Source organism: Sus scrofa, chromosome 11 (genome assembly GCF_054392235.1).
Source record: "Sus scrofa isolate SSC_HxYL_T2T_F1_AM1 chromosome 11, Sscrofa_HxYL_maternal_Yorkshire_Landrace_v2.0, whole genome shotgun sequence".
In the NCBI taxonomy this organism is placed as follows: Eukaryota; Metazoa; Chordata; class Mammalia; order Artiodactyla; family Suidae; genus Sus; species Sus scrofa.
In genome coordinates this window covers 16,692,128-16,717,232 of record NC_139393.1, presented here as the reverse complement: position 1 = coordinate 16,717,232, position 25,105 = coordinate 16,692,128, and the positions used below count along the sequence as shown (strand labels likewise).

The 25,105-nt window shown below is 47.7% G+C and overlaps 2 protein-coding genes across 29 annotated transcripts in view; both read right to left on the bottom strand.

Moving 5' to 3' along the window:
* Positions 1-25,105, bottom strand: part of CKAP2 (cytoskeleton associated protein 2) — a 327,617-nt gene that overhangs the window by 4,723 nt on the left and 297,789 nt on the right. The window lies entirely within an intron of this gene.
* DHRS12 (dehydrogenase/reductase 12) overlaps positions 1-25,105 on the bottom strand; it is a 47,988-nt gene that overhangs the window by 20,336 nt on the left and 2,547 nt on the right. For 21 of the 28 annotated variants that reach the window (XM_084981724.1, XM_084981721.1, XM_084981727.1 and 18 more), the window contains exons 2-3: positions 21,041-21,123; positions 14,972-15,064 (exon numbers count right to left, since the gene is read on the bottom strand). In XM_084981724.1, the coding sequence (XP_084837850.1) occupies positions 14,972-15,064; positions 21,041-21,078 (131 nt within the window). In that variant the 5' untranslated portion in view covers positions 21,079-21,123. Of the gene's footprint in view, positions 1-14,971; positions 15,065-16,094; positions 16,249-21,040; positions 21,124-23,295; positions 23,430-25,105 lie in introns of those variants that run through there. The other 7 variants (XM_084981726.1, XM_084981720.1, XM_084981725.1 and 4 more) reach the window with 2 other exon arrangements.

Genomic DNA, 25,105 nt, shown 5'->3' with positions numbered 1-25,105 from the left:
ATCCTATCACGGGGTGCAAGCCAGCAGCACTGAGCCCGGAGCAAATGAGGCACTAAGAGGCATTCACGTCATCAGCTTCTCGTGAGGCATTTACGCTTGGTTTGGGGTCAGACAGTGCTGACATCACCTTGCCCCCATCATCAACTCCCACCACCCCTTATCCAGCTCCACTCACTCAGCAACTATTTACCAAGGCCCTGCTAAATGCCAGACCCAGTGCCAATTACCGTGAGGGCCCCCTGCCGGCATGGTGTTCACCAGGCACTAACGGGTTATTATGTAATTAACCTACCTTCATAGTCAGGTAACACTTTTCAGCATATTCCATGAGGAGGGGGTGGGAGTGGCATCAGGCCACATTAGCAATGAGGTGACACCTGCACCAAGATTCTGAGCAGAGGAGGGAATAAGCTGGCAGGGTGCCGGGGATGGGAAGGAGGGTGTCCAGGCATGGAGCACAGCCTGTGCCAAGAGCCTGTGGGTTGGAGGCCTCACTCAAGGGTGGCTAAAGCCCGGTGAGCAGGTGGGGAGCGTTTTTAAACATGGGAATGGACATCTGCGAGCATCAAGGGAAGGGGCCACCTCTCCCCCGGGTCACCTGCCTGGGCTCCAGGTCACAGAGAGAAATGTGATAATGCTGTCTTCCCCCGGCCACCCAAGGTCGGTGCCTCCCAGCGCTACAACTAAACCAGTGTTTTTGGTGCAAGGGGACTGGGCTCCCTGCTGTCACATCCAAGGCAGCCTGTTGGTACCACACCTAGGACACAATGAAAGAGCCCACTTTACAATGGGGAGAGTGGACTCATTAAAAACACAAAGGTGCTTAATTGGGATTTTGTTTCAGAAATTCCCCAAATGAGTACCCAGTAGATCTGCTGTGAGGAGCACTCTTCAAAACACCCACAGGGAGTTTCTGCTGCAGCGCACTGGGTTAAAGATCTAGCATTACTGCAGCTGTAGCTCGCAGGTCTGGCTTGGATATGATTCCTGGCCTGGGGATTTCTATAAGCCACTGGTGTGGCCAAAAAATAAATAAAAACGCCCATATAATCCTAGCCAGATCATCAGATAAGGGCCAGGATGGGGCCCCAGACCAGGATGGGGCCAGGCACCTCACAGGCTTCCTGGATTGGGGAGAGTGCCCCTTGGCACTGACTCACCAGGAAGGCAAGAGAAGCAGCCCCCACAAGCCCCTCCTCCCAGGGGCTGCAGATGCTCAGACCCCAACCCGAAGCTGCAGGGAGGGCAGGTGAGGAGGCCCAGGCACTGGAAGTTGTTTCTCGATGGCTGGCAGAAAACCAAAGCCAATGAGCAAATGATCTCTGACTCTGGGGTTTATTTCTTCCTTCTCTCCTTAGCAGGGCTGCACAGAGCCTCCCACTGTGGTTTTAGACCAAGAGCCTCACTGAGGGCTCCAAAGTCCTTCTAGGGGCCAAGAGGGTCCTAGCTTGTAGCTTCAGGAGTTCCACTCTCCCCTCACTCACTCCTCACTCCCCAATCCATCAATCCTCTAGATGAAAAATGTCTTAATGAGAGGAGTGATGAGCTGGGGCTTGCCCTAGAATATATTAAAATGTATGTGAATAATTAGAATTGTGTGGTCCCAAAGTAATATGAAAAGATCAGTGGAACAGACTAGAGGGTGGAAAAAGAAGCAATTCAGTGAGAAATTTGGTATATGATAAAGACGGCAGCACAACACAAAAGAAAGATTATGCGATAAATAAGCAGACATATGACACTACTTATTAAGAATACAAGAAGAAAGAGAGAAAGAGAAAAGAAAGGGTTCTGACCTAATACCAAAATAATTTCCAATGGTTGAAAATTCTAAACAAGAGAAAATGTTATAAGAAAATGGGGGAAAACAAGTATTTAGAGTAACCAGGATGTTTTTTTACCTAAAAATGAATAAATCAGTCCTAATAATAAATGTAGAACCTAACTACATAAAAAAAATTTAAACTTCTGTGTGGTAAACCAAAACATCAAAAACAGAATTAAAAAATAATTTCCTAGGAGTTCCCTGGTGGCTCAGCAGCTTAAGGATCTGGTGCTGTCACTGCTGTGGCACGGGTTTGAACCTCAGCCCAGGAAATTCTGCATGTGCAAGCCCACTTGTGACAAATTTGCCAAAGAAGGCTTATAAATCAATAGTTTAAGAGACGATGATGATAATAGAAAAATGGGCCAAGGACATGAACAGGCAACTCACAAAAGAAATACAAATGGCCAATAAACAACCACCACAGTTCAAGATCACTAGTAAGCAAAGAAATGCAAAGGAAAGTAAGATGGCATATTTCATCAGTCAGTTATGCAAAGATTACTTATTCTTTTGGGAATATTGGGACCCAGAGTTTGTTGAGATGAGGAGAGATAAAAATGGTGGGAATATAAATTGCTACCATTTTTCTGGAGGGCAATTTCATGAATGCATATCAAAGGTCTTAAAACTGCTCACACATGGAGTTCCTGCTATGGTGCAGATGGTTAAGAATCCGAAGGCAGTGGCCTGAGTTACTGAAGAGGCACAGGTTCAGACTCTAGCCCGGCGTAGTGGGTTAAGGATCTGGAGTTACTGCAGCTGTGACATAGGCTGAACTGGATCCCTGGCCAAGGAACTTCCATATGCTATGGCCGAGGCCATTAAAAAAAAAGCACCATACGTACAAAAGTATTCATTGTGGAATCATTTTCAATAGTGAGAGGCTGAAAACAAGCTAAATATCCCAAAATAAGGGGTTAAAATACTAAATTATGGAACATCCATAGAATATGTTCTAAATAGAAGTAACATATTAAAGGATATTTAATGACATGAGAAAACATTTATAATATTAAATGGGAAAACATAAAAAACAACCTTAAAATAGACTGTAAACTATCAGAAAAGACATCCTACTCCAGAAGACAAAGAGGAGGCCACATCAAGATGGTAGGATGCAAGCTCATACCCGCTGGTGGGCAGCCCACAGACTGGAAACTATATCACAAAGGCTCACCCATGGGAGTGAGAGTTCTGAGCCCTACCTCAGGTCCCCATGCATAGGATATGGCATTGGGAGGAGGAGCTCCCAGAGCATTTGACACTGAGGGCCAGCAGTGCTTGTGCTCGGGACTAGGGGAAACAGAGACTCCACGCTTGAAAGGTGCACACAAGCTTTCATGTGCACTGGGTCCCAGGGCAAAGCAGAGACTCCATAGGAATCTGGTTCAGACCTGCCTGCGGTTCTTGGAGGATCACCTGGGAAAACAGGCAGTGACTGTAGCTCATTTGGGGGGAAGGACATTGGAGGCAAAGGTCTCTGGCATAATCATCAGTGTGAACTCCCCTAGAGGAGGCCATTTCGGAAAAATCTGGCTCCATCTGATCAGGGCTACTGGGTGGGAACACAGCCCCAGCCCCATCAGCAAACAGGCTGCCTAAAGACCCCCCAGGCACACAGCCGCTTCCAATCACACCCAGAGACAAAGCCCCACCCACCAGAGGGATAAGAATCAGCTCCACCTACCAGTGGGCAGACACCAGTGCCTCCCATCAGGAAGCCTGCAGCAAGCCCCCATACCAACTTCAGCCACAAAGGTGGGTAGACCGTCAGAAGCAAGAGAGGCTACATCCCTACTGACTGAAAAAGGAGACCACACCAAAAATCTATACATAATGAAATGCAGAGAATTATGACTCAGATAAGGGAACAAGAAAAAAAAAAAAAAAAAACCAGGAAAGCAGCTAAGTGATCTGGAGATTACCAACCTCCATGAAAAAGACTTTAGACTAATGAAAGTAAAGATGATTTGAGATCTTGGAAATAAACTGGAGGCAAAGATTGATAAATTACAAGAAACACTGAGCAAAGAAATTGAAGATTTAAGAATTAAGCAAGCAGAGATGCAAAATGCAATAACTGAAACTAAAAAATTCCCTAGAAGCAACCAACAGCAGAATACAGGAGGCAGAAGAATGAATAAGCAAGGTGGAAGACAGACTAGTGGAAACCACTGCCGTGGAGCGGAAAAGAGAAAAAAGATTGAAAAGGAGTGACGACAGTCTAAGACAACTCTGGGACAATGTTAAATGCACCAACATCTGTATTATAAGGGGTGCCAGAAGGAGAAAAGAGAGAGAGGGCCAGAGAAAATATGTGAAGAGATAACAGCCAAAAACTTCCCTCACATGGGAAAGGAATCACTCACTCAAATCCAGGAAGCACAATGAGTACCATGCAAAATAACCCAAGAAGGAACACCCTGACACACATATTAATCAAAGTGACCAAAATTAAAGACAAAGGGAAAATATCCAGAGCAGCTAGGGAAAAGGAACAAATAACATACAAGGGAACCCAGATAAGGTTACTGGCTGATTTCTGCAGGCCAGAAGGCAGTGAGTGGCACAACATACATGAAGTGATGAAAGAAAAAAACCTTCAACCAAGATTACTCTACCCACCAAGGCTCTCATTCAGATTCGAAGGAGAAATCAGAAACTTTACAGACGAGCAAGAACTCAGAGAGTTCAGTACCACTAAACCAGCTTTATGACAAATACTAAAGGAACTTCTCTAGGCAGAAAAGAAAAGGCCACAACTAGAAACAAAAATATTACAAATGACAAGTAAAGGCATACCTATAGTAAAGGTAGGAAATCAGCCACACACAAATGTGCTACCAGAACCAGAGATAATGAGGAGGGTACAAATGCAGGACACTAGAGATGCACTTGCAATTAAGAGACCAACAATTTGAAACCATCTTGTACATTTATAACTCCTATATCAAAATTTTGTGGTAACCGCAAACCAAAAATCTATAATAGATACACACACAAATAAGAAAAAGCAATCCAACACAACACTAAAGATATTCATTAAACCACAAGAGACCATCAGAACAAGGGAAGAAAAAAGACCAACTAAACCAAATCCAAAACAGTTAATAAAATGGCAATCCAAACATACATATCAATAATTACCGTAAATGTAAATGGACTAAATGCCCCAACCAAAAGACAGAGACTGGCTGAAGAGATACAAAAACAAGACCCACTATATATATGCTGTCTTCAAGAGACCCACTTCACTTCTAGGGACACAGACAAACCAAAAGTGAGAGGATGGAAGAAAATATCCCATACAAATGGAAATCAAAAAGCTGGAAGTAGCAATACTCATATCAGATAAAATAGACCTTAAAATACAGAATATTATAAGAGACAAAGAAGGACATTACATAATGATCAAAGGGTGAATCCAAGAAGCTATAACAATTATAAATATATATGCACCCAACTTAGGATCACCTCAATATATAAGACAACTGCTAACAACCCTAAAAGGAGAAATTGACAAGAACACAGTAATAGCTGAGGACTATTATTATCCCACTTACAGCAATGGACAGATCAACCAGACAGAAAACCAACAAGGAAACAAAGGCCTTAAATGATGCATTAGACCAGATGGACTTAATAGATATTTATAGAACATTCCAACACCATACACTAACACCATACACAAAAATAAACTCAAAATGGATTAAAGAGCTAAATATAAGACCAGATACTATAAAACTCTTAGAGGAAAACAGGCTGAACATTCTCTGGCATAAACAGCAGCAATATCTTCTTGGATTCTCCTCCTAGAGTAATGATAATACAAACAAAAATAAACAAATGGGACCTAATTAAACTTAAAAACACAGCAAAGGAAACCCTAAACAAAATGAAAAGAACCACAAAATGGGAAAAAATATTTGCAAATGAAGTGACTAATAAGGGGTTAATCTCCAAAATATATAAAAAGCTCATGCAGCACAATACCAAAAAAAACCCCATCAAAAAATGGGCAGAAGATCTAAACAGACAATTCAAAAAAGATTTGCAGATGACCAAAAAACACATAAAGAGATGTTCAACATCACTAATAATTACAAAAATGCAAATCACAACTACTATGAGATATCACCTTGCACCAGGTGGAATGGCCATCATCAAAAAGTCTACAAACAGTAAGTGCTGGAGAGGGTGTGGAGAAAAAAGGAACCCTCGTGAACTGTTGGTGGGAATATAAATTGGTGCAACCACTATACAAAAAACAGTATGGAGATTACTCAAAAAACTAAAAACAAGAGTTACCATTTGACCCAGCAATCCCACTCCTGGGCATCTATCCAGAGAAAACCATGACTCGAAAAGATACATGTACCCCATTGTTCACTGCAACACTACGTACAATAGCCAAGACATGGAAACAACCTGAACATCCACTGACACAGGAGTGGGTAAAGGATGTGGTACATATACACAATGGAATATTACTCAGCCATAGAAAGGAATAAAGTAATGGCATCTGCAGCAACATGGATGGACATAGAAATTATCATGCTAAGTGAAGAGAGTCAGACAGTGGGACACAAAGATCATATGCTATCATTTATATGTGGAATCTAAAAAGAAGGATACAATGAACTTCTCTGCAGAACAGAAACTGACTCACAGACTGAAAAACTTATGGTTACCAAAGGAGACAGGTTGGGGGGGGGGATGGGCTAGGTGTTTGGGATGGAAATATAAAATTGGGTTGTGATGATGGTTGTACAACTATAAATATAATAAAATTCGTTGAGTTTTAAAAAAAAGAAAAATACAAGACTCAGAATGGTATATACAGTGTAACTCCTATTGGGGGCAGAGGACACGTATAGAAAAGTGGCTTGAGAAAACAGACCAAAAGTATTAGTGGTGGTTATATCTTATATTATTTATTTATTTAGTCTTTTTAGGGTGGCACCCACAGCATACGGAGGTTCCCAGGCTAGGGATCCAATTGGAACTGTAGCTGCCAGCCTACAGGGATTGAACCTGCATCCTCATGGACACTAGTCGGGTTTGTTTCTGCAGAGCCACAATGGGAACTCCTTAGTGGTGGTTATATCTTTTTTTTTTTGGCTGTCCTGTGGCATATGGAGTTCCAGGGCCAGGGATCATATCTGAGCCGCAGTTACAACCTATGCTGCAGCTGCAGTAGCATGGGATCCTTTAACCCACTGTGCCAGGCCAGGGGTTGAACCTGGCACGGCAGAGAGGCCACTGATCCTAATGCACCACAGCAGGAACTCCACTGGTGGTTATATCTTAATGATAGAATTATAGGAGAATTTTGGTTTCTCTTGCATATTTTTATTCCTATATTTTCCACCCTAAATATGCTCTCACACTCATCTATTACCTTTGTGGTCACACCCTCCTCCCACCACAACCCAGAAAGTACTGATCTGCTCTCAGTCCCTGTGGGTTTGCCTCTTCCAAGAATGTCATATAAATAGAATCATTCGGTGCATCCTGGCTTGACTTGCACCAATGCATTAACTCACAGCATCCTCATTGCTGCAAACATCAATCTTTTGATCCTTTTTATTGCTGAATAGCACCCCATTGTATGGAAGCAACCACAGCTTATTCACTAGTTGAAAGACATCTGGGTTGTTTCCAGTTTCGGGTGATTACAAACAAAAACAAAGCAGCAATAAACATTTGTGTGCATGTTTTTGTGTGAACACATTCTTTCTTTTGGGGAATTACAACTCTTTCTTTAATCCTCACCTTTAGCCTATAGAAGTATCATTATCCCATTTTACGGAATGGAAATGTGAGACTTGGGGAGGTTTAAACAAGTGGCACATAGTCATGTAGCTGAAGGAGCCGGATCACCCAGTGAGTCAGCTCACAATGGACAGAGCTCCTCGTTGAGGGCCGCGCGGCACCTGCCCTCAGCGACTCTACATAGGAAACCACCTATCAACGGGGTACTTCTGCAGTGCTAAGACAGGGTCACAGACGGTGCTCTGGGAGCCCGGAGAAGGAGTACTGGCCGAGTCACGGAGGAGATGTGAAAGTTACCCAGGAAGGGCTTGTTCCAGGCTCAGGAGCCGCAGGGACAAAAGCATGGAGGTATCCTGCTGACGGCAAGTTCCAAAAATAATGGGCTGCCTGGCAGTGGACCCACACTGGGAAATAAGAGAAAGTACATCGGGACAGGTAGGGAGGTGACAGTAACAAATGACTTCAATTCCAGGTGACGGAATTTGGATTCCCAGGTACTGTGTCTCCCTGGGAATCCGGAAGGTTTGGGAGCTGCCAGGAGGTTTTCGGAGCCCAACGGTGCATGGGTGAAGCTCAGGGTGAGGACTGCTGACAAATGAGAATGGCTGGCGCCAAACACACTGGGTGTTTAAGAGCTTATTCCAAAGAACAGGAAGTGCCGCTCTTTGCTTTCCTGGGGTGTGGACCCCAGCTCCCTTCACGGATGAACAGAGAACCCACCATACGGTTACTGAAGTTGCCGATGTGCCTGAGTCCCCCACTGGACCAGGAGTCCCTGTAACTTCCGGTCAGTGTCTGGCATGTGGTGGCCACTCCATAAATGTTCACTGAACAAATAAGATATTTTGTTCATTAAATATTTGGGGTTAATAGTTACCATATTGAACTCAGACGACGCCTTTCCAAAGAATCAGAATGCAATAAAATAGACCCTGTCATAGATTCTGACAACATTCACCTCCTCTTCCCCACCTTCCTGGGAGGATTATGTTTCCCAGACTCTTTTTGTCTTGTTTTGTTTTTAGAGCCACACCTGAGGCATATGGAAGTTCCCAGACTAGGGGGCAAGGCCGGATCCTTAACCCACTGAGCGAGACCAGGGATCTAACGCACGTCCTCACCAACACTATGCCAGGTTCTTAACCCGATGAGCCACCACGGGAACTTCTGTTTCCTTGACTCTTGATTTGGGGCTTGATTTGTGATCAACACAAACAACTTGTGTTGCTCAGCTGGACGTCAGCAGATGTGAAGCAAGAAGGGCTTCTGCTATCGCCACTGTATGAAACGCTGTCCAGCCTAATGGTCCATGGAGGATGCAAGGACTTGGAACACAAACCAGAGCCAACTTGCTGCTTAGAGATGCCCTGCTGAGCTCAGCTGAGATGAGCCCACCCAGCAGACCTGCCTAAGAGTCAGCAAGAAATGCATGCTTGTTATCGTATGCCGCTGAGATCTGCAAGTTGTTATGTAGCCAGAGCTGACAGACACAACCCCATACCCAAAATGCGCCAGCGATCACTTTGTTATCCTTTGTTTAAGAAGGCGAGTCATAGGCTGATTTCACACCACTGCTGATCCTGTTTCCTTGTTTGGGACATCTACAAAGCCGTTACGAGGACGGCAGGAGATCATCCAAGAAAAGCGGTGTGGCCCCTGGCACACGGAAAGTGTCCCGTGTGTGCCATTACTGGTGACACTGTTGTCACTATTTTCATTAAGGTCTTTCCAGACCCTGCGTCTCTGGTTTAAACAGCACTTATCACTGGGCATGGAGCTGTGCCAGTGAGTAGAAAGCTCCGAAGACCAGAAGGTGAGGTGGCGGCACACGGACTGTACACTGACGTACGGACGTCCTTCCAAAATGACCTCAGCTGAACGTCCCCGCCTCCGCCAGGGGGCTGAGGCACCAGTGCCTGTTTATTAGTCAACGGATGGACGGCACAGCCGTCCTGGGGGAGGCGGATCAGGGTCCTCGTCTTGTGTCCCGCGGGTGAGAGCGGCTGAGGGTTTTAATCGGCTGCCAGCCCAGCGCTCAGCGCGGGCCCCCCCGCCAGCCCCCTTCCTCTTCACGCCTCACAGACTCTTCATGCCCCTGAATGCAAAACATACATGATTCAAAAAGACCCAAAATGCAGGGGCGTGAAGAGCCCCAAACGGAATCCGCTCCGTGAGATCACCTTACCTCCACGCTTCATCTACCCACAGACCCACCCCGGGCAGCTCACCTCTGTCCCCCAGGACAGTGAACCAGGAGGAGCTCTCTGTGCCCCACCCACCCCACCAAAGGGTAGAGAGAATGATTTCCAAACTTTATCTAGTTCATATGCAACGACGTCCTCCCAAAGGGCCACGTGCAGCCATGGGCTCTGACAGCATCTCCCACGTAACTAACCCCCGCTCCTCCAAACCCTTAGGAGCTGGGGATGAGTTCTGCAAATACCGGTGCCGTCCTGTCCTCAGAGTATCAGGATCCTACTGATGCTTGGCTGGGGACTGGAAGTATTTCTAGAGGCCCAACTGAGTCTTAGAGAATAGAAAACAACCTAACCCGTGTTACGTAATCAGGCCGGGAAAACATGTTTCGTGTTAGAAAGGCAGCCAGCAATTTCCCAGGATTCAGACAGAGGTCTGGGCCGCTGGCTGGGCTCTGGACTTGCTCAGAAGGACAGTATCTGCTCCTCTCTGTACCTCCTCCTCCTCTCCATCGCTGACCTGCCTCCGTGTTCACTGGACGGTGTCACCCCCTCAGGAGAGGATGAATAAACATAAAGCAGGAGACTTATTATGCATCTCAGAGAGGTTGGCAAGATCAATAAAGTGTTTCTAACACAAACAGGAAACGAAAATGAAGAGACAGCAAGGTCCTTGGAAGCGAACTGGATCCCTACAAAAGTACAACATAACCCTCTGCATCATCAAAAAGGCGGCCTCCTTAGCACCCATCAGACCTGTCTCTATCCTCAAGCCACGCGTGTTCCCAGGCCCGCTAAGACATGCCCCCAGCCTCTGGGCCATGCTCCCCCTGGCACGGCTGGCCACTCCCCTCCCAGCCTCCTTTAGCAATTATTTCATCGTAACACAGTGATGGATTTGAGAGAGGAGGTGCTGCAGGCTGAAAGAATTTCTCCTGAGTTCTGGAGGCAGACAGACTTGGGTTCAAGTTCTGGCTCCTCCACTTGACCGTGGGCAAGTTATACAACCTCCCTCAGTCCTAGTTTTTTCATCTGTGCTGTAGAGGCAGGAATACCTCCATCAGAGGGTGGCCCTGACGGTCCAGTGACACAGCCGTGTTCAATACCACTTGTGCCCAGCACGCAGCAAACATCTAGTAGAATTTTGTTGAATGGTGGATGGGTGGCTTCATCCTGTGCAACCCCACAGGGCCCTGCACTGTTTGAACACAGGAGCCCCCCATTTTTGTTTGGCACTGGGCCCCACGGATCACAAAGCTGGTCCTGGGGAGCAGCCATCTGGGAGGGCAGCTGCTAGGACCCTGGGAATCCTTGCCACCCAGTAGAGTAAGAAGGCAAACCCCAGCACAACCATACACTTGCGGACTTTGGGTACACTGGGCAAGGATACCATATTTGGAACAGAGCAAAAGATGGAAATATTCTGCACTAAACCTGCAACATTTCATAGCGAGCTTCCAGGTATTTATTTAAAAAGAAATAAATGCAACCTCATTGCAAGGGAGAAAGGTCCTTCCCCACTCCTGATGTTCCCCTCCTCATGGACAACAGTGGGGCTCTGTTCTCCCTCAGCCCCTTCCTCCCTCCATCGCCAGGACGTGGGGCACTTAAATAAGAAACTGAGTAAATTTGGGAGCAATAAGCTGGACTTGCTCAGCTCTGCTCCCGGCTATCTCCTCTTCCTGGGAGGGACTGGTGGTGTTGGAGGCCTGTCCGCTGCCACGGAGCAAGTGAGGCTCTCTGATGCTGGGGTTCCACATTACGGAGGCCATCCGCTGCTCACCCGAGCCATGCCCTCTGTCAGCCTTATCAGTAGCAACAGGTGATTTTTGACTTTTATCCATTATTCCGCTGTCTTACTCCTCCGATTGTTCAGTTCTTGGGTGGGAAGAGGTTTGCTTTTTTTTTTTTTTTTTTTTTTTTTGGTTTTTAGGGCCACACCCACAGCACACGGAGGTTCCCAGGCTAGGGGTCAAATCGGAGCTGTAGCCAATGGCCTACACCACAGCCACAGCAATGCCAGATCTGGGCTGTGTCTGCAACCTACACCACAGCTCAAGGCAACGCTGGGTCTTAACCCACTGAGGGAGGCCAGGGATTGAACCTGCATCCTCATGGATGCTAGTCAGATTTGTTAACCGCTGAGCCACAACGGGAACTCCAAGAGGTTTGCTATTTAATGGACATCCTCAACGATCCCAATAACCACATGAACTCCCACCATTCATTTTATGATTTAGGATTAATTAAAACGCTTTATTAAAAGCTTCACTTCTGACGAGGAAGTGGTACAGTCATTGGGGAGTATCTTAGATTCACTTCATCTCCAAGCTGAAAGGCACCTAAACAGTCTACAGACGGTCCCCAATTTACAACCATTTGGGTTTTGATTTTTCGACTTTACAGGGGTCTGATGGTGATGCGCATTCAGTGGAAAGTGTACTTGGAATGGGGCATTGGGACCCCCGCCCCCTGCCCAGGGGCTGCTCATATCCAGCGCAAGGCTCTCTCGTGCTGCCGGGGCAGTGAGCTGCAGCCCCCAGGCAGCCAGGCGATCACAAGAACAAACGATTCCTACACTTAGAACCATTCTGTTCTTCACTTTCAGTCTAGTACTCAACAAATTACATGACACATTCCATACTCTACCATAAAACAGGCTTTGTGTTAGATGGTTTTGTCCAACTGTAGGCTAACCCTCATTTTCTAAGCATTTTTAAGGCCAGTTAAGCTAAGCTGTTTGGTAGATTAGGTGGATTAAATGCATTTTTAACTTTTGATATTATCAATTTAACAATGAGTAGATTGGGACCTAACCCCACTGTAAATTGAGGAAGATCTGAACTCCACACCCCTGGGAGAAAGAGAAAAGGAGAAAATCCGGAAAGGTTAAAAGCTGGGTACTTTTAACTAAGTTTGCTTTGCAAACTTTAGTGGGCCTCAGCATCATCTGGAGGGCTTGTTAAAACTGACATCTCAGCCCCGTCCCAGTTCTGGGTTCAGTAGATCTGGGGGCGAGGCCTGGGAATGTGCATTCCAACCAAGTTCCGCAAGGATGCTGATGCCGCTGGCCCAGGAACGCAGCGGTCCTGTGTTCCAGGTAAATGCCCTCTTGGCACATATTCTTTGCTCGTGGTTGCACCCTCCTCGGCCCTGGCTGGAAGCTCATCGGGCTGCAGTTTCCCTACCTTCCCTCTCCACCTAAGAGGAACCTACCCTTTTCACCCAAGTCATATCGCTCATGAGCCTTGAGCTTCCTAGAGGAAAAACAATACTAAGTATTTCTGGCACTAACACTTACTATAAAAAGCGGGAAAAGAGAGTGTTTCATGAAGATACAATAATGCAGTGAAAGGTGAATTTAAAGCAAATGCAATCACACCAAGGACCAAGAAGCCAAAACACTGATGACTGTTTTTCTGATCCACCCACAGTGTCATCTAGGTTTACATTTATTTTGCTAAAACTAAATAAGAAAATTCTTTCCACTTAGCCACAGTATTGGTAGCGAAGTGTTTTTCAAGTCCATCTTCCGTGAGCTCTCTTTTATTGACCATGCACCCTGCATTACTGTCTAGAAATTACAGTTCCCATTTCACAATAAAGGAGAATAAGCCAAAGGACATGTTTCCAAACCCCACATCTCCACCACCACCACTGGTCCCGCCTTCATCTAATGACAACAACTCTGCTCAACTGGCCCTTCACTCCAAAACTTTTTCTAGAAAATGTCATTTGTATAGTCCAGTCAACCACAGAACTGTGCAAAGACCTCCAATGACCAGGCCAGGCAACCTAACTCATAATAAAATGCCCCAGGGATTCATCTAGACCAGCGCTGTCCAACAGAAATATGCAATTTTAAGTTTTCTAAAAAGTAGCCATATCAAAAAGGTAAAAAGAAACAGGTAAAATTGATTTTTTTTTTTTTTTTAGGGCTACACCCATGGCATGTGGAAGTTTCCAGGCTAGGGGTCAAATCAGAGCTGCAGCTACTGGCCTGCACCACAGCCCCAACAACGCCAGATCCCTGCCGTGTCTTCCATCTATACCACAGCTCTCGGCAACACTGGATCCTTAACTCACTGAGCAAGGGCAGGAAGCGAACCCACGTCCTCATGGATACTAGTCAGGTTGGTTACCACTGGTTCATTACGGGAACTAAAATGATTTTAATAATATATTTTATTTAACTCAATATATCCAAAATAGTTCATTTCAAGATGAATTCAATATAAAGACGTTAATGAGAGAGTTTACTTTCCTTTCAAGCCAAATCTTCAGTAACAGCTGATTTTTACACAGATGGCACATCTCAAGTTGGGCTGGCTACATTGCAAAGGCTCTACAGCCATGCTGGACAGCACAGGACTGGACTTGGGCCTGAATGAACATTCTGGAACACACTAGAAATGAGCTGGGCAGAAAAGCAGCTCAGTTCAAAGTGGACTATCTGGGAGGAGGAGGAGGACACCAACCTACACGGGTCCTCCTGGCCTTCTCTGCCGAGTAACTGACTTTGTTACTAAAAGATGTGCTTGTCTGCAGTGGACCTTCTTTTGGTCTAAGTGCTTTGTTTTTATTTTCTCCTGAGCCTCTGATTTTTTTTTTTTTTTTTTTTTTTTTGTCTTTTTTTTAAAGGGCCGCACCTGGGGCATATGGAGGTTCGAATCAGAGCTATAGCCACCGGCCTAACACCACCGCCACAGCAATGCCAGATCTGAGCCGCATCTGCAACCTACATTACAGCTCATGGCAACACCGGATCCTTAACCCACCGAGCGAGGAGGCCAGGGATCAAACCTGTACCCTCATGGATACTAGTCAGATTCGTTTCTGCTAAGCCGCAACGGGAACTTCCTTAGCCTCTAATTTTAATATAAGCATCCTCAAATCTACAGAGCTCAAAGCTACCAGTTTACAATCATCACTTTATGAGAAAATGGAACCTTCCCATTCCCCCATAAACCCAGTGGCTGCTCCTTTCCTTTCCCCACAAATCTAATGTGGTTAGATTGAATCCAGTGAGTGACTTGATGACACGAACAGGCCATAAAAGATCCTCACTAAGCTGTCGCCATAAAGACCCACAAACACACACATCCGTCTATATCTACACAGGTGAGAAATGCACACACGAGATTTATCCTCTACTCATGTTTACGAAACTCACCAGGACATTGAGGGTATGCTCTCACTTGGAATTTTCAACACATTTCCAGATGGTCTTGGGATCGGACAAGTCCACAATATGCAGAAAGATGTTCTAAACCAGGAAACAAAGAAAGTGCCAAGATTAAAAAATAAATAAATGCATTTTTTTCATTAAAAATGGTTTTAACAATCAAATCATTTGGAATGATACAAAATGGAAAAATCTCACTCCTAGAAAGTTACATGGCTGTTCAGTTTCTTATGAATCATCCATAAATTTTTTAAGTACATACAATATTTATACACGTTTTAGGCATTATACATTATAAGCATTGTGTGTGTACGTACGTCCCCTTTCCACATAAATAGGATCTGACTGTACACTGTTCTATATCCTTTTTTACTTAACAAGGAGATTTTTTTTGTTATAGACAAATCTACCTTATTTTGGAGTTCCTATCGCGGCTCAGCATTTAATGAACTTGACTAGTATCCATGAGGACGTGAGTTCAAGCCATGGCCTCTCGCAGTGGGTTAAGGATCCGGCGTTGCCATGAGCTGTGGTGTAGGTCGCAGATGCGGCTTGGATCCCGCGTTGCTATGGCTGTGGTGTAGGCCAGGGCTACAGCTCCGATTCGACCCCTAGCCTGGGAACATCCATATGCCACAGGAGTGGCCCTAAAAAGTGAATAAACAAAATAAATAAATAAATAAATCTACTTTATTTCTTTTAATGGCCATTAAACTTACTTTAGCATGGATGTGTCACAGTTTCCCACCAGTTATTTGGGGGCTTTTGTCAATATGTTGCTTCTAGGAGAATTCCAAGGCACATCACAACGACAAGATACAAGTTCCTTTGTCATTCAGCCCTTGCTTAGGACATGGGTCAATTTCTGCCTTGTGACATGGTTCTCTCTGGAGGCGCCCCCCCCCCCACCCCAGTGAACTCAGAACCCCCCGCTCAGGGTCCCCTTCCCCCTTTCTGGTGCACAGAGCCAGGCAATGCAGACAATGCACGCCCAATGCAGGCTGGTTGTCCAGCCCTTGCTCTCTGTGCCCGCACTGAACGCAGCTTGTGTTCTCAGCATCCAGGGAACGCGCGGCGATTCCCTCTGCCCCAGCGGACGTTGGGGACTTACCGCCAACCCAGGGCAGGGATTCCTGCTGCTGGGAGCTGAACCTGCAGGCAAGACTGAGCAACAGCCACGACTCCCATGGTAGAGCAGACGGCGGTGCCCTCCCTCAGTGTCCCCATTAACTGAGCCACTGAAGCCAAGTTGGAATTTCTTTCTCCTGATGATAAAACATATTTTCTTACCCGGAGACAAAGGCTCAGAGAATAAGAAAACAGAAGCAACCCCACATTTTCATGACTCAGAGGTCTGTAATCAGCGTGAACACCGTATTTGGCTTTAGTCTGGCACAATTCAATACTCCTCTACCTTCAAGGGAGAGGAAAAGCATTGTCTGTACAGGACTGGGCTCTTTTAAAAAGTCCCTGCAGGCCCCCGCCCAGCCACGGTGGACACAGGGCTGCGTACTCACGCCTGGGTCGGCTGGGAGCCTCAACCAAGGATGGCAAACCGAGTCTAGACACCAATCCTTTCATTGTGAGGCCTTCCAAGCAACCACCCCCAAACTCCCTCCCACTCAGCAGGGCTGCGGAACACGCACACAGAATCTAGGTTAAAAAAAAAAAAACCAAAAACCAAAACCAAAACCAAAATTTAAATGAACAAAACTCAAGTCAGCTAAAAGCAATTCTACTCTGATCATCCCACAGTCTCCCTGAGCTTCCTAAGAGTGCCCCAGACGGCTGAGAATTAAAAAGAGGCGGCAGCAGCAGCGAAGAGGGAATTGCTGTTCTCGACAAACCAACCGCGGAGCCTGGTGAAATGAAGCATCAGGAAAAGGGGAAGGCAATCATCCGGCTCCCTCTGCGAGAAAATGGGAAGCCAGAAGGCACCAGAAGGAGAGGCCAGCAGTCTGCAGTGGCCAGGAGGAGGCACCAGGAACAGGTGCCTGAGACTAAAACCCCGATCTGCCAATCGACCCTGCTGGCCCCAGGAGCCACCAGGCCCCCTGTACTCACTCTAAACCTGGGATACAAGCGTGGTTACTGAAACTGAGCAAAACTCAATGGGGACCCTTTCTATAGATGAGCCACCATCTAGCGGACAGGTGGCCCAGGAGTCACGAGCCGGGCAGAGGGTGCATCTGAAGCGCAAAAGGGAAACTGCATGAATGTGCCCTGAGCCGTGGAAATCACTATGTAGGAACGATGTGGTGGTTGATATTAAGGTCTAGTACTCCGGATGCTGAATCAGCAATTCTTAAGAAGTTGGAATTCCATGTGGGCCTGGGAGAGCTGGACAGGAGAAAGCCTTGGTTTTGATCTTGGTGCTTAGTTGTGGGTGAGGTCAATCTCCACAAGACAGAGGGTGCATTTACAGCACCCTCCAGCCGTGTGGGGAGCAGGCCAGGGGTGAAAAGGCTGCCCAGGCACCGCACCTCTGAGATCTTCCTCCTCGAAAGCCATCACTCCATTCTAATCAATGAGAAACGCAGCAGACCAATCCCAGCTGAGGGATGGTCTACAAAACCCCTGGCCGGCACTCCTCCGAACCATCCAAGTCATCAAAAACTAGGAAAGTCTGAAAAACTGTCACGGTAAAGAAGAGCCTGATGAGACATTACAACTAATAGCAGTAGAGGATCCTAGATGGGATCTGGGACCAGACAAAGATGTTAGGTAAAAACTAAGGGAATCTGAATGGACTTCAGTTGATAATAATACACCAATATTGATTCATTCGTTGTAACAAAAGCATCAGACGCATGCAAGATATTAACAAAGGGAAAAATGAGTGTGGGCTCAATGGAAAGCCTGCACCATTTCCACAACTTCTCTGCACATCTAAAACTATTTTAGGGAGTCTTGGCGCAGCAGAAACGAATCCGACTAGGAACCATGAGGTTTTGGGTTTGATCCCTGGCCTAGCTCAGTGGGTTAAGGATCCAGCGTTGCTGTGAGATGCAGTGTAGGTCACAGACGAGGCTCAGATCCCAAGTTGCTGCGGCTGTGGTATAGGTCGGTGGCTGTAGCTCTAATTAGATCCCTAGCCTGGGAACCTTCATTTGCCATGGGTGCAGCCCTAAAAAGACAAAATAAATAAATACACTATTTTAAAGAGTTTTGTTTTTTTTTTTTTTTTGTAGTTCCCATCGTGGCTTGGTGGAAACGAATCTGACTAATATCCATGAGGACATAGGTTTGATCCCTGGCCTAGCTCAATGGGTTAAGGATCTGGTGTTGCTGTGGCGTAAGCCAGCAGCTATACCTCCGATTCGACCCCTAGCCTGGGAACCCCCATGTGCCGCAGGAGCAGCCCTAAAAAGACAAAAACAAAAAAAAAGTTTATTTTTTTAAATGTTGCCCAAGGTGCTAACTGCGAGCCAGAAGTTTATAGTGCTTCTATCCACGCTGCAAGCTGGTAAAGAACTGTAGCAAGAAGCTGAAGGAGGGCCCACTCTCAGTCTCTCCCTGGCTCCACAGGGACTCTGCACTAGACACGGTGGGCTGCAGAGCCCACAGTGGGGGCTGAGTGAGCCAGGCGTTTGCTCTGAGACAAGCACTCCCTCCCCCAAGCTTGGGGCCATACATACCCTTTCCAGAAAGAGCCCCGATGCAGGAAATGTACCTCCCCAGAGTCCATACACCTGATCTTACCAAGCCAGTGTGTCTGAGCAGCTGGTTCCCACATGACCTTGTCGCTCACCTAACTCAGCTGGCCTGCTGCACACCTGCCCAGGCTCTCCTGCCCTGGGGACCACTAGTCTTTGATGCAACCCAACCGTGTGTCCAGGACCAGTCCCACCAGTGCCCTCCCTGCTCCATAGGCCTAAGCACTGATTACAGAGATCCACGAACTTGAAAAGCAGAGAATGTAAGGTCAGTAACGGTAATAATATTAGCATAAACAATATTGACAACAGCAATAATAACAACAGTAGTTTTTTTAATGGCCACATTTGTGGCACATGGAAATTACTGGGCCATGGGTCAAATGAGAGCTGCAGCTGCCGGCCGACAGCACAGTCATAGCGACACGGTATCCAAGCTGCATCTGTGACCTATGCCGCAGCTTGTGGCAACGCCAGATCCTGGACCCTTAACCCCAAGAGAGGCCAGGAATTGAACCCGCATCCTTGCAGAGACAATGCTGGTTCTTAACCCGCTGAGCCACAACAATAATAGCTTTTACTGATGGAAAGCTTTACCTGCTACGACGCCCTGAATGTCCCATGTCGTGCTACTGACCATGTAATTCAGTCAGGGCCTAACAGAAACCCCTTTCAACAGAGGGACCTGAATACAGGGTTGGTTTCCTGGAGGAGAAGGAAGATGAGAACTCAGGTGGTGAAGAAACCCAGAGACCAGCAGCAGCAGGAAGACCCCAGCCCTGGGCTGGAGGAGTGGCGGGAGGGGGTGGTGCGACCTGAGCCTGGGAGCAGGGCGCTCCCCCTTCACCTCTACGTCCCAAAGGTGATGCGGCTGGTAGAGGCTGGGCTCCACGTGATTAAGAGCCACACTGTCATCTTTTTCTATATAAATACTGTGTAAAAAATGCAGCCCAAACCACAGTGGGCTGGAATCCAGACAAGTCCTCCCCTGCCCGGGGCCCGAGATTAGTATTCCTGTTGCATCCCGCAGCAGCAGCACCGCTGAAAGTTATCAGCAGGCAGACAGCCAGCTTTCCATCTCCAGAACTGCGGCCCGGATCGCAGACGCACTTGCAGACATTAGAGGAAGATTGAGAGACCCTCATGCTTGCCACCGGCGCGGAGTCCCTGGGAGGTATCTGATGGCAAGAGGCTGCCACCAGGGGAAAGGAACACCGCCTGCCTTGAAAAACGTTACTTAAAGATAAACAATAACCATCATGAGCAGTGCAAAATTCTAGATGGGGGTACTTTTTTCCTTTGGTCATGTCCCCAGCCTATGGGTGTGGGGTGCTATCTACCCCTCCCATGCCCCCCCCCCCCAGTCATGGGCAGCAGGTATGGGGGCAGTGGGAGGAGCAGGTGCACAGGGCAGGGAGGAAGCCCCAGGTGGTCTGGAAGGAGGACGTTCTTGAAGGAAGGTGGGGGCCCGTGGTCACTGACGGATCCCCTCTTCTCCACTTGACACTGGGGGTTCAACGATTTCCAGGGGACCAGCTCCACCGGGTACCACCTGTGCAGGTGCACGGCCCCCATCTGGGCCCCACTTGTTTTAATGCTTTGCCTTCGTTGTCTTCTAATTCTTAGGCTCTTTACACCAGAGCCCTGCACTGCGCCCACAGATTACGTAGCCAGTCCTGGTTCTGACTCTTAGAAGAGGAAGCCCTCGCAGGTGAGCCAGCTCTGAAAGCTCTTGATAGAAAGTGACTCTTGGAGTTGCCGTTGTGGCTCATCAGGTTAAGAACCCAATTTGTAACCATGAGGATTCGGGTGAATCCCTGGCCTTGCTCAGTGCGTGAAGGATCTGTGTTGTCCCAAGCTTCGGTGTAGGTCGCAGATACTCCTGGGATCTGGTGTTGCTGCGGCTGTGGTGTAGGCCGGCAGCTGTGGCTGATTCCATCCCTAGCCTGGGAACCTCCACATGCAACAAAAAAAAAAAAAAAGAAAGAAAAAGAAAAGAAAAAGAAAAAAAGGCGGGGGGCTCTCGTCAAAGCTAAAATGTTGTTTGTTGTCGCTCTTTATCTGCAGACCATTGGGTCAGTTTATAGCTTGGCTCACCCAGAGGCACCCCTGAAGTGTCTCACATGGGCTCCTTCTTGGGGGCACCCCCAGCAGTGCCGCTGTCCTGTGTGTTATCTCTGCCACAGAGACTGGCCCCTGTCTGCTGCCTTCATGGGCAAACCCCACTGCCCCCATTACCCTGTGTGCAGCCCAGTCTCTGAAAAGCACAGTTCCAGCTCACTGGCTAAGGCTGCCTCCCAACTCCCAAGCGGTAGCACAAACAGGCCACTACCAGTGTGGGGAGCATGACCCTGGAGTCCAGCCCTGGCCCCCGCAGCAGGAGGGACAGAGAGCAGCTCACCTGGTTCCCGCTCTTCCTGACGATCTCACCTCTGGCATCTTCCGCTCAGTTTTGATCTTGACAAACCAGATGAACTGTGCCACCTGGTGGAATTCAACAAAACCATCCGTGAGCAACAGCGATAGCCCTGGCTATGGAGACCAGCTTTCCGAATGAAAAATTAAGAGGTACGGGCTCACAGAAAGAGTATCTGAAATGCAGACTGTTTCTGGGAAATCTAAACAGATGGTTCCCACAGTCAGAGCAGCAGGTGTAACAGAGAGGGTGATCCTAGGACCCGTCCTCCTGCTACCTGGGCTGATTGATGGTGCACTGGGGACAATGTCCTGGTTGGTTAGAGTCTGAATACATGAGGATAAGAAGGGTGGATCCTGGTCCCACCTGACACAGGGGGCTCAACAGACTGCTGCTCTTTAGACCCACCAAGGGGAGTTTCTCTTGTGGCTCAGTGGGTTAAGAACCTGACTAGTATTTATGAGGATGTGGGTTTGATCCCTGGCATCTCTCAGTGGGTTAAAGGATCTGGCATTGCCATGAGCTTCGGTGATCTCAGACAAAGTTTGGATCCCGTGTTGCTGTGGCTGTGGTGTAACCTGGCAGCAGCAGCTCCAGTTCAACCCCTAGCCTGGGAACTTCCAAAGGCCGTGAGAGCGGCCTTAAAAAGACCAAAAAAAAAAAAAAAAAAAAGACCTACCTGGGAAGTTTTTAAAGCTCTAGATGATGGGCCCGGGCCTGCTTTTTAAGCTCCCCAGGTGCGTCTAATGTTCAGCCCATGTTGAGAAGCACCAGCCTAATATGTAGTAGGAACTCGATAAATCTTTACTGAAGAGTTAAATCCATAAACAACACTCAGACTATTCCAGCAAAGGCAATATCATATCAATCAAATCTTATTTAAAGGGGGATGCTCTGGCTGTGGCAGTTAAGACGCAATCATTACGGAACCTGCTTAGCTCACCTAAAAGAGCCCGCTTTATTAAATGCAGTCTGTTTCACGGGAGGCTACAGGCTAACCACATAACCAGCCCCTCTGCTTTCTCCTCCTCCTCACAACTCTTAGAGGACCTCCCAGTTGCTAAGATGCAGCTCATCTTCCCCGACTTGGCAGAGAATTATGCAGAGCTCCAAATGGTAGCATATTCCCCTGGAAAATGCCTAACAACATTAGAGGGGGAAAAAAAAATCTCGAGCATCTTGAAAAGTGATAAATTACCATGGTATTTCCCCAACTTATGCGGGAACATCCATCTTTCCTGGAGAAGGGGCTCTGGGGAGACATGACAGACTTTTCTCGCCACCGCAGTGCTATTTAGTGACCCAGGGCAGGTGAGCTCAGGCAGGAGATTCTGGCATTTAGCTGGAGGAAGACTTCAGCTGACTGAATAATTTACAGTCACGTGGAGAGCCTCTCCCCAGAACGAAGGTCAGGGAAGGGAAAAAGGAGAGGCTGCCACCAGCTGCTGTCACCCTGGAGGCCAGGTACCAGTACACCCGGAAGGAAGAAGGAGGTTCAAGGCACCCCCTTCTCCACTTATTCTGGGGGTGCTGGTTCTTAAGCAGAGTTCACAGGCAAAGGGGGGTGGACTCCCTATCTCCTTCCTACACCTCCCACCCCATCCTTGCTGAGAAGACAGGAACTAGAGGCCAGTGATCCAAGTATTTTTAAGGTTCCACTGGTTGTTCAGATGCCTAGAGATGGCTGAAGCCCCTCACTGCTCTCAATCACAAACACTGACATGTGGACAGGACCCCAGCTGTCCTGCAAATTAAAGGTTGAGGAAAGCCTCCTGCAGTCACTGGCTCTGTCCATCTCTAGCTTTCTTTTTAGGACCATACCTGCAGCATACGAAGTTCCTAGGCCAGGGGTCGAATCAGATCTGTAGCGGCCGGCCTACGCCACAGCCACGGCAATGGGGGGTCCGAGACATACCAACACCACAGCTCACAGCAACACTGTGGATCCTGAACCCACTGAGTGAGGCCAGGGATCAAACCTGCAGCCTCATGGATACTAGACAGGTTCTTCATCCACTGAGCCACAAGGGGAACTCCTGTCCATTTCTAGCTTGAAGCTTGTGCACAGCTCACAAAGCTGGCAGCTGTGCCCATCACCATGGCTTCACTGTCCAGTGCTCCTGGCTGTGCCAGCTGGGGCCTTCCTAACCTGCCTGTGACACAGGGCACTCTCCCAGGTACGGCCCGACCACAGGCTGGCCTTAGGGCCCAGTGCGCCCACGAGTTAGCAGGCTGCTCACCTCGCCTGGCTATCTCCATGGCGGCTGCTTTTCCAATGCCGCTGTTCCCTCCGGTGACCAAGAAGGCTCTTCCCAGAACTTGGACATCCAAGTCATCAGGGACAACGTCCTTGGATGCAGACTCACAGCCACTCCTGGAAGCAGCAGAGCCAGAGAAGGAATGGCTGAGGAGCCGGGAACACAACCCCCCGCAGGCTAACTCCGGGCTGGGCAGTTTGCCCTCTCTTCCCCCAGCCCCTTCCTTCTCACCTCCCTGCTCTCCTCCCTGGTCCTGTGAACAACTCTCTCTTCTCAAGGTCTGCGTTTCCTAATAATACTATTAGCTTCCCGAGCTTTAGAAAATGCCTGGCGACTGCAACAATTTGGCATCCAAATTAGCTTTCTCTGACTGTCTCCGATAGCAGGAGGTACCCCTCTCTAAAAACATCCTTTGATAGATGGATTTGTTTTTTTGCCTTTTTCCCCATGGTTGGGGGAGGAGCTTAGGAGACCAGGAGCATCATGCCTATTGCACGGCAGGACAGGTGCCCATACCCAGGTATAGAAAGCCGGTAGCAAAGTGGGGAGACGTGCCAGTAGGGGATGAAGGAGGAAGGTACAGTCATATGAAGGCTGTGCTCCTTCAGGCCACGGGTATGTGCTGCACAACTCTAGGGGGCACCATTCAGATCATCGTGAGGAGAGATTTTTATCTGCAAGAGGACAACTTACTGCCAGACAACAGCAAAGCACATGGAGGAGATGCTATTTCTAATTTGCATAAAGGCACCATATTGCATAGAAACCACCCTGAATTCCTTAACTGTTTCTCTCTGCTTTTTAAGATTCTTCTTCTACCTTCACTGCCCTAGTATTTCCCGGTTACAATACTGGCTGAGGGGAGGGGAATTGGCGGGAGCAGCCCCTGAGGCCCCCCCCACCCCCCGCCACGGGTGGGCTGGGGTCTCAGCTTGTACTTCTCGCCCAAAGAGCTGATTCCCTACAGCAGAGAAGGCAACTCTTTCCCCCGAAGGTTCTGGAAGAAGCCCAGTGCCCTCCCCACGCCCTGTTTACACACAGACTGCCAACAGCTGGTCTCCTGCCCCACACCCCGGCACGGCACAATTGCCAACAACATGCCTGGGCCCCGGTGAAGAGGCCAAGGAATGTTTATGAGCTGGGGTTTGGTTTGGAAGTCACTGCCACAGGGGCGGGCGGTCACTGCCCCTGGTCTCATAGTCAAGAGACCAAGAAGAACGAGCCTGTTTCCACCACCTACTTGCCCAAACATCCAGGGCAGCTCAGCAGCCACACTTCCCATTGCTTCTGCTGTTAGCACCCCACTTACTGGAACAAACAAGACTTGTGACTGCTTCAAGGCTTCTTGAAATGCTGACTTGAAACTAAAAATAATATCAATCATAAGGGCTTTTGGGTCCAACAACCTGGGTTTAAATCACAGCTCTGCCTCTTAATAGCTATGCTATCTTGTGTGTTGGCTTAACTTTGCTGAGCTCCTGTCTCCTCATCCGCACACAGGGGAAATAAAAACTACTCGGGCAGCCTCAGTGAGATAATACGTTAAGGCATTGATCTCACACTTAGAATAAATTAAGAACTCAGTGAACAGTCATTGCTACTATTACTATTAGGCTTACTAACTGTTCATCTCTCTCGTGTTCAAAGATCAGCTCATTTGCGCCCCACACAGCCCTTCAAACCATTAGGGACTTTTTTTTTTTTTCCCCATTAGGGACTTTGAGAATAATTTAAACTATAAGCAAAGCCAAGCTGGAAGATGTGTTTTTCTCTACAGGTGGGGGTCCCAGGC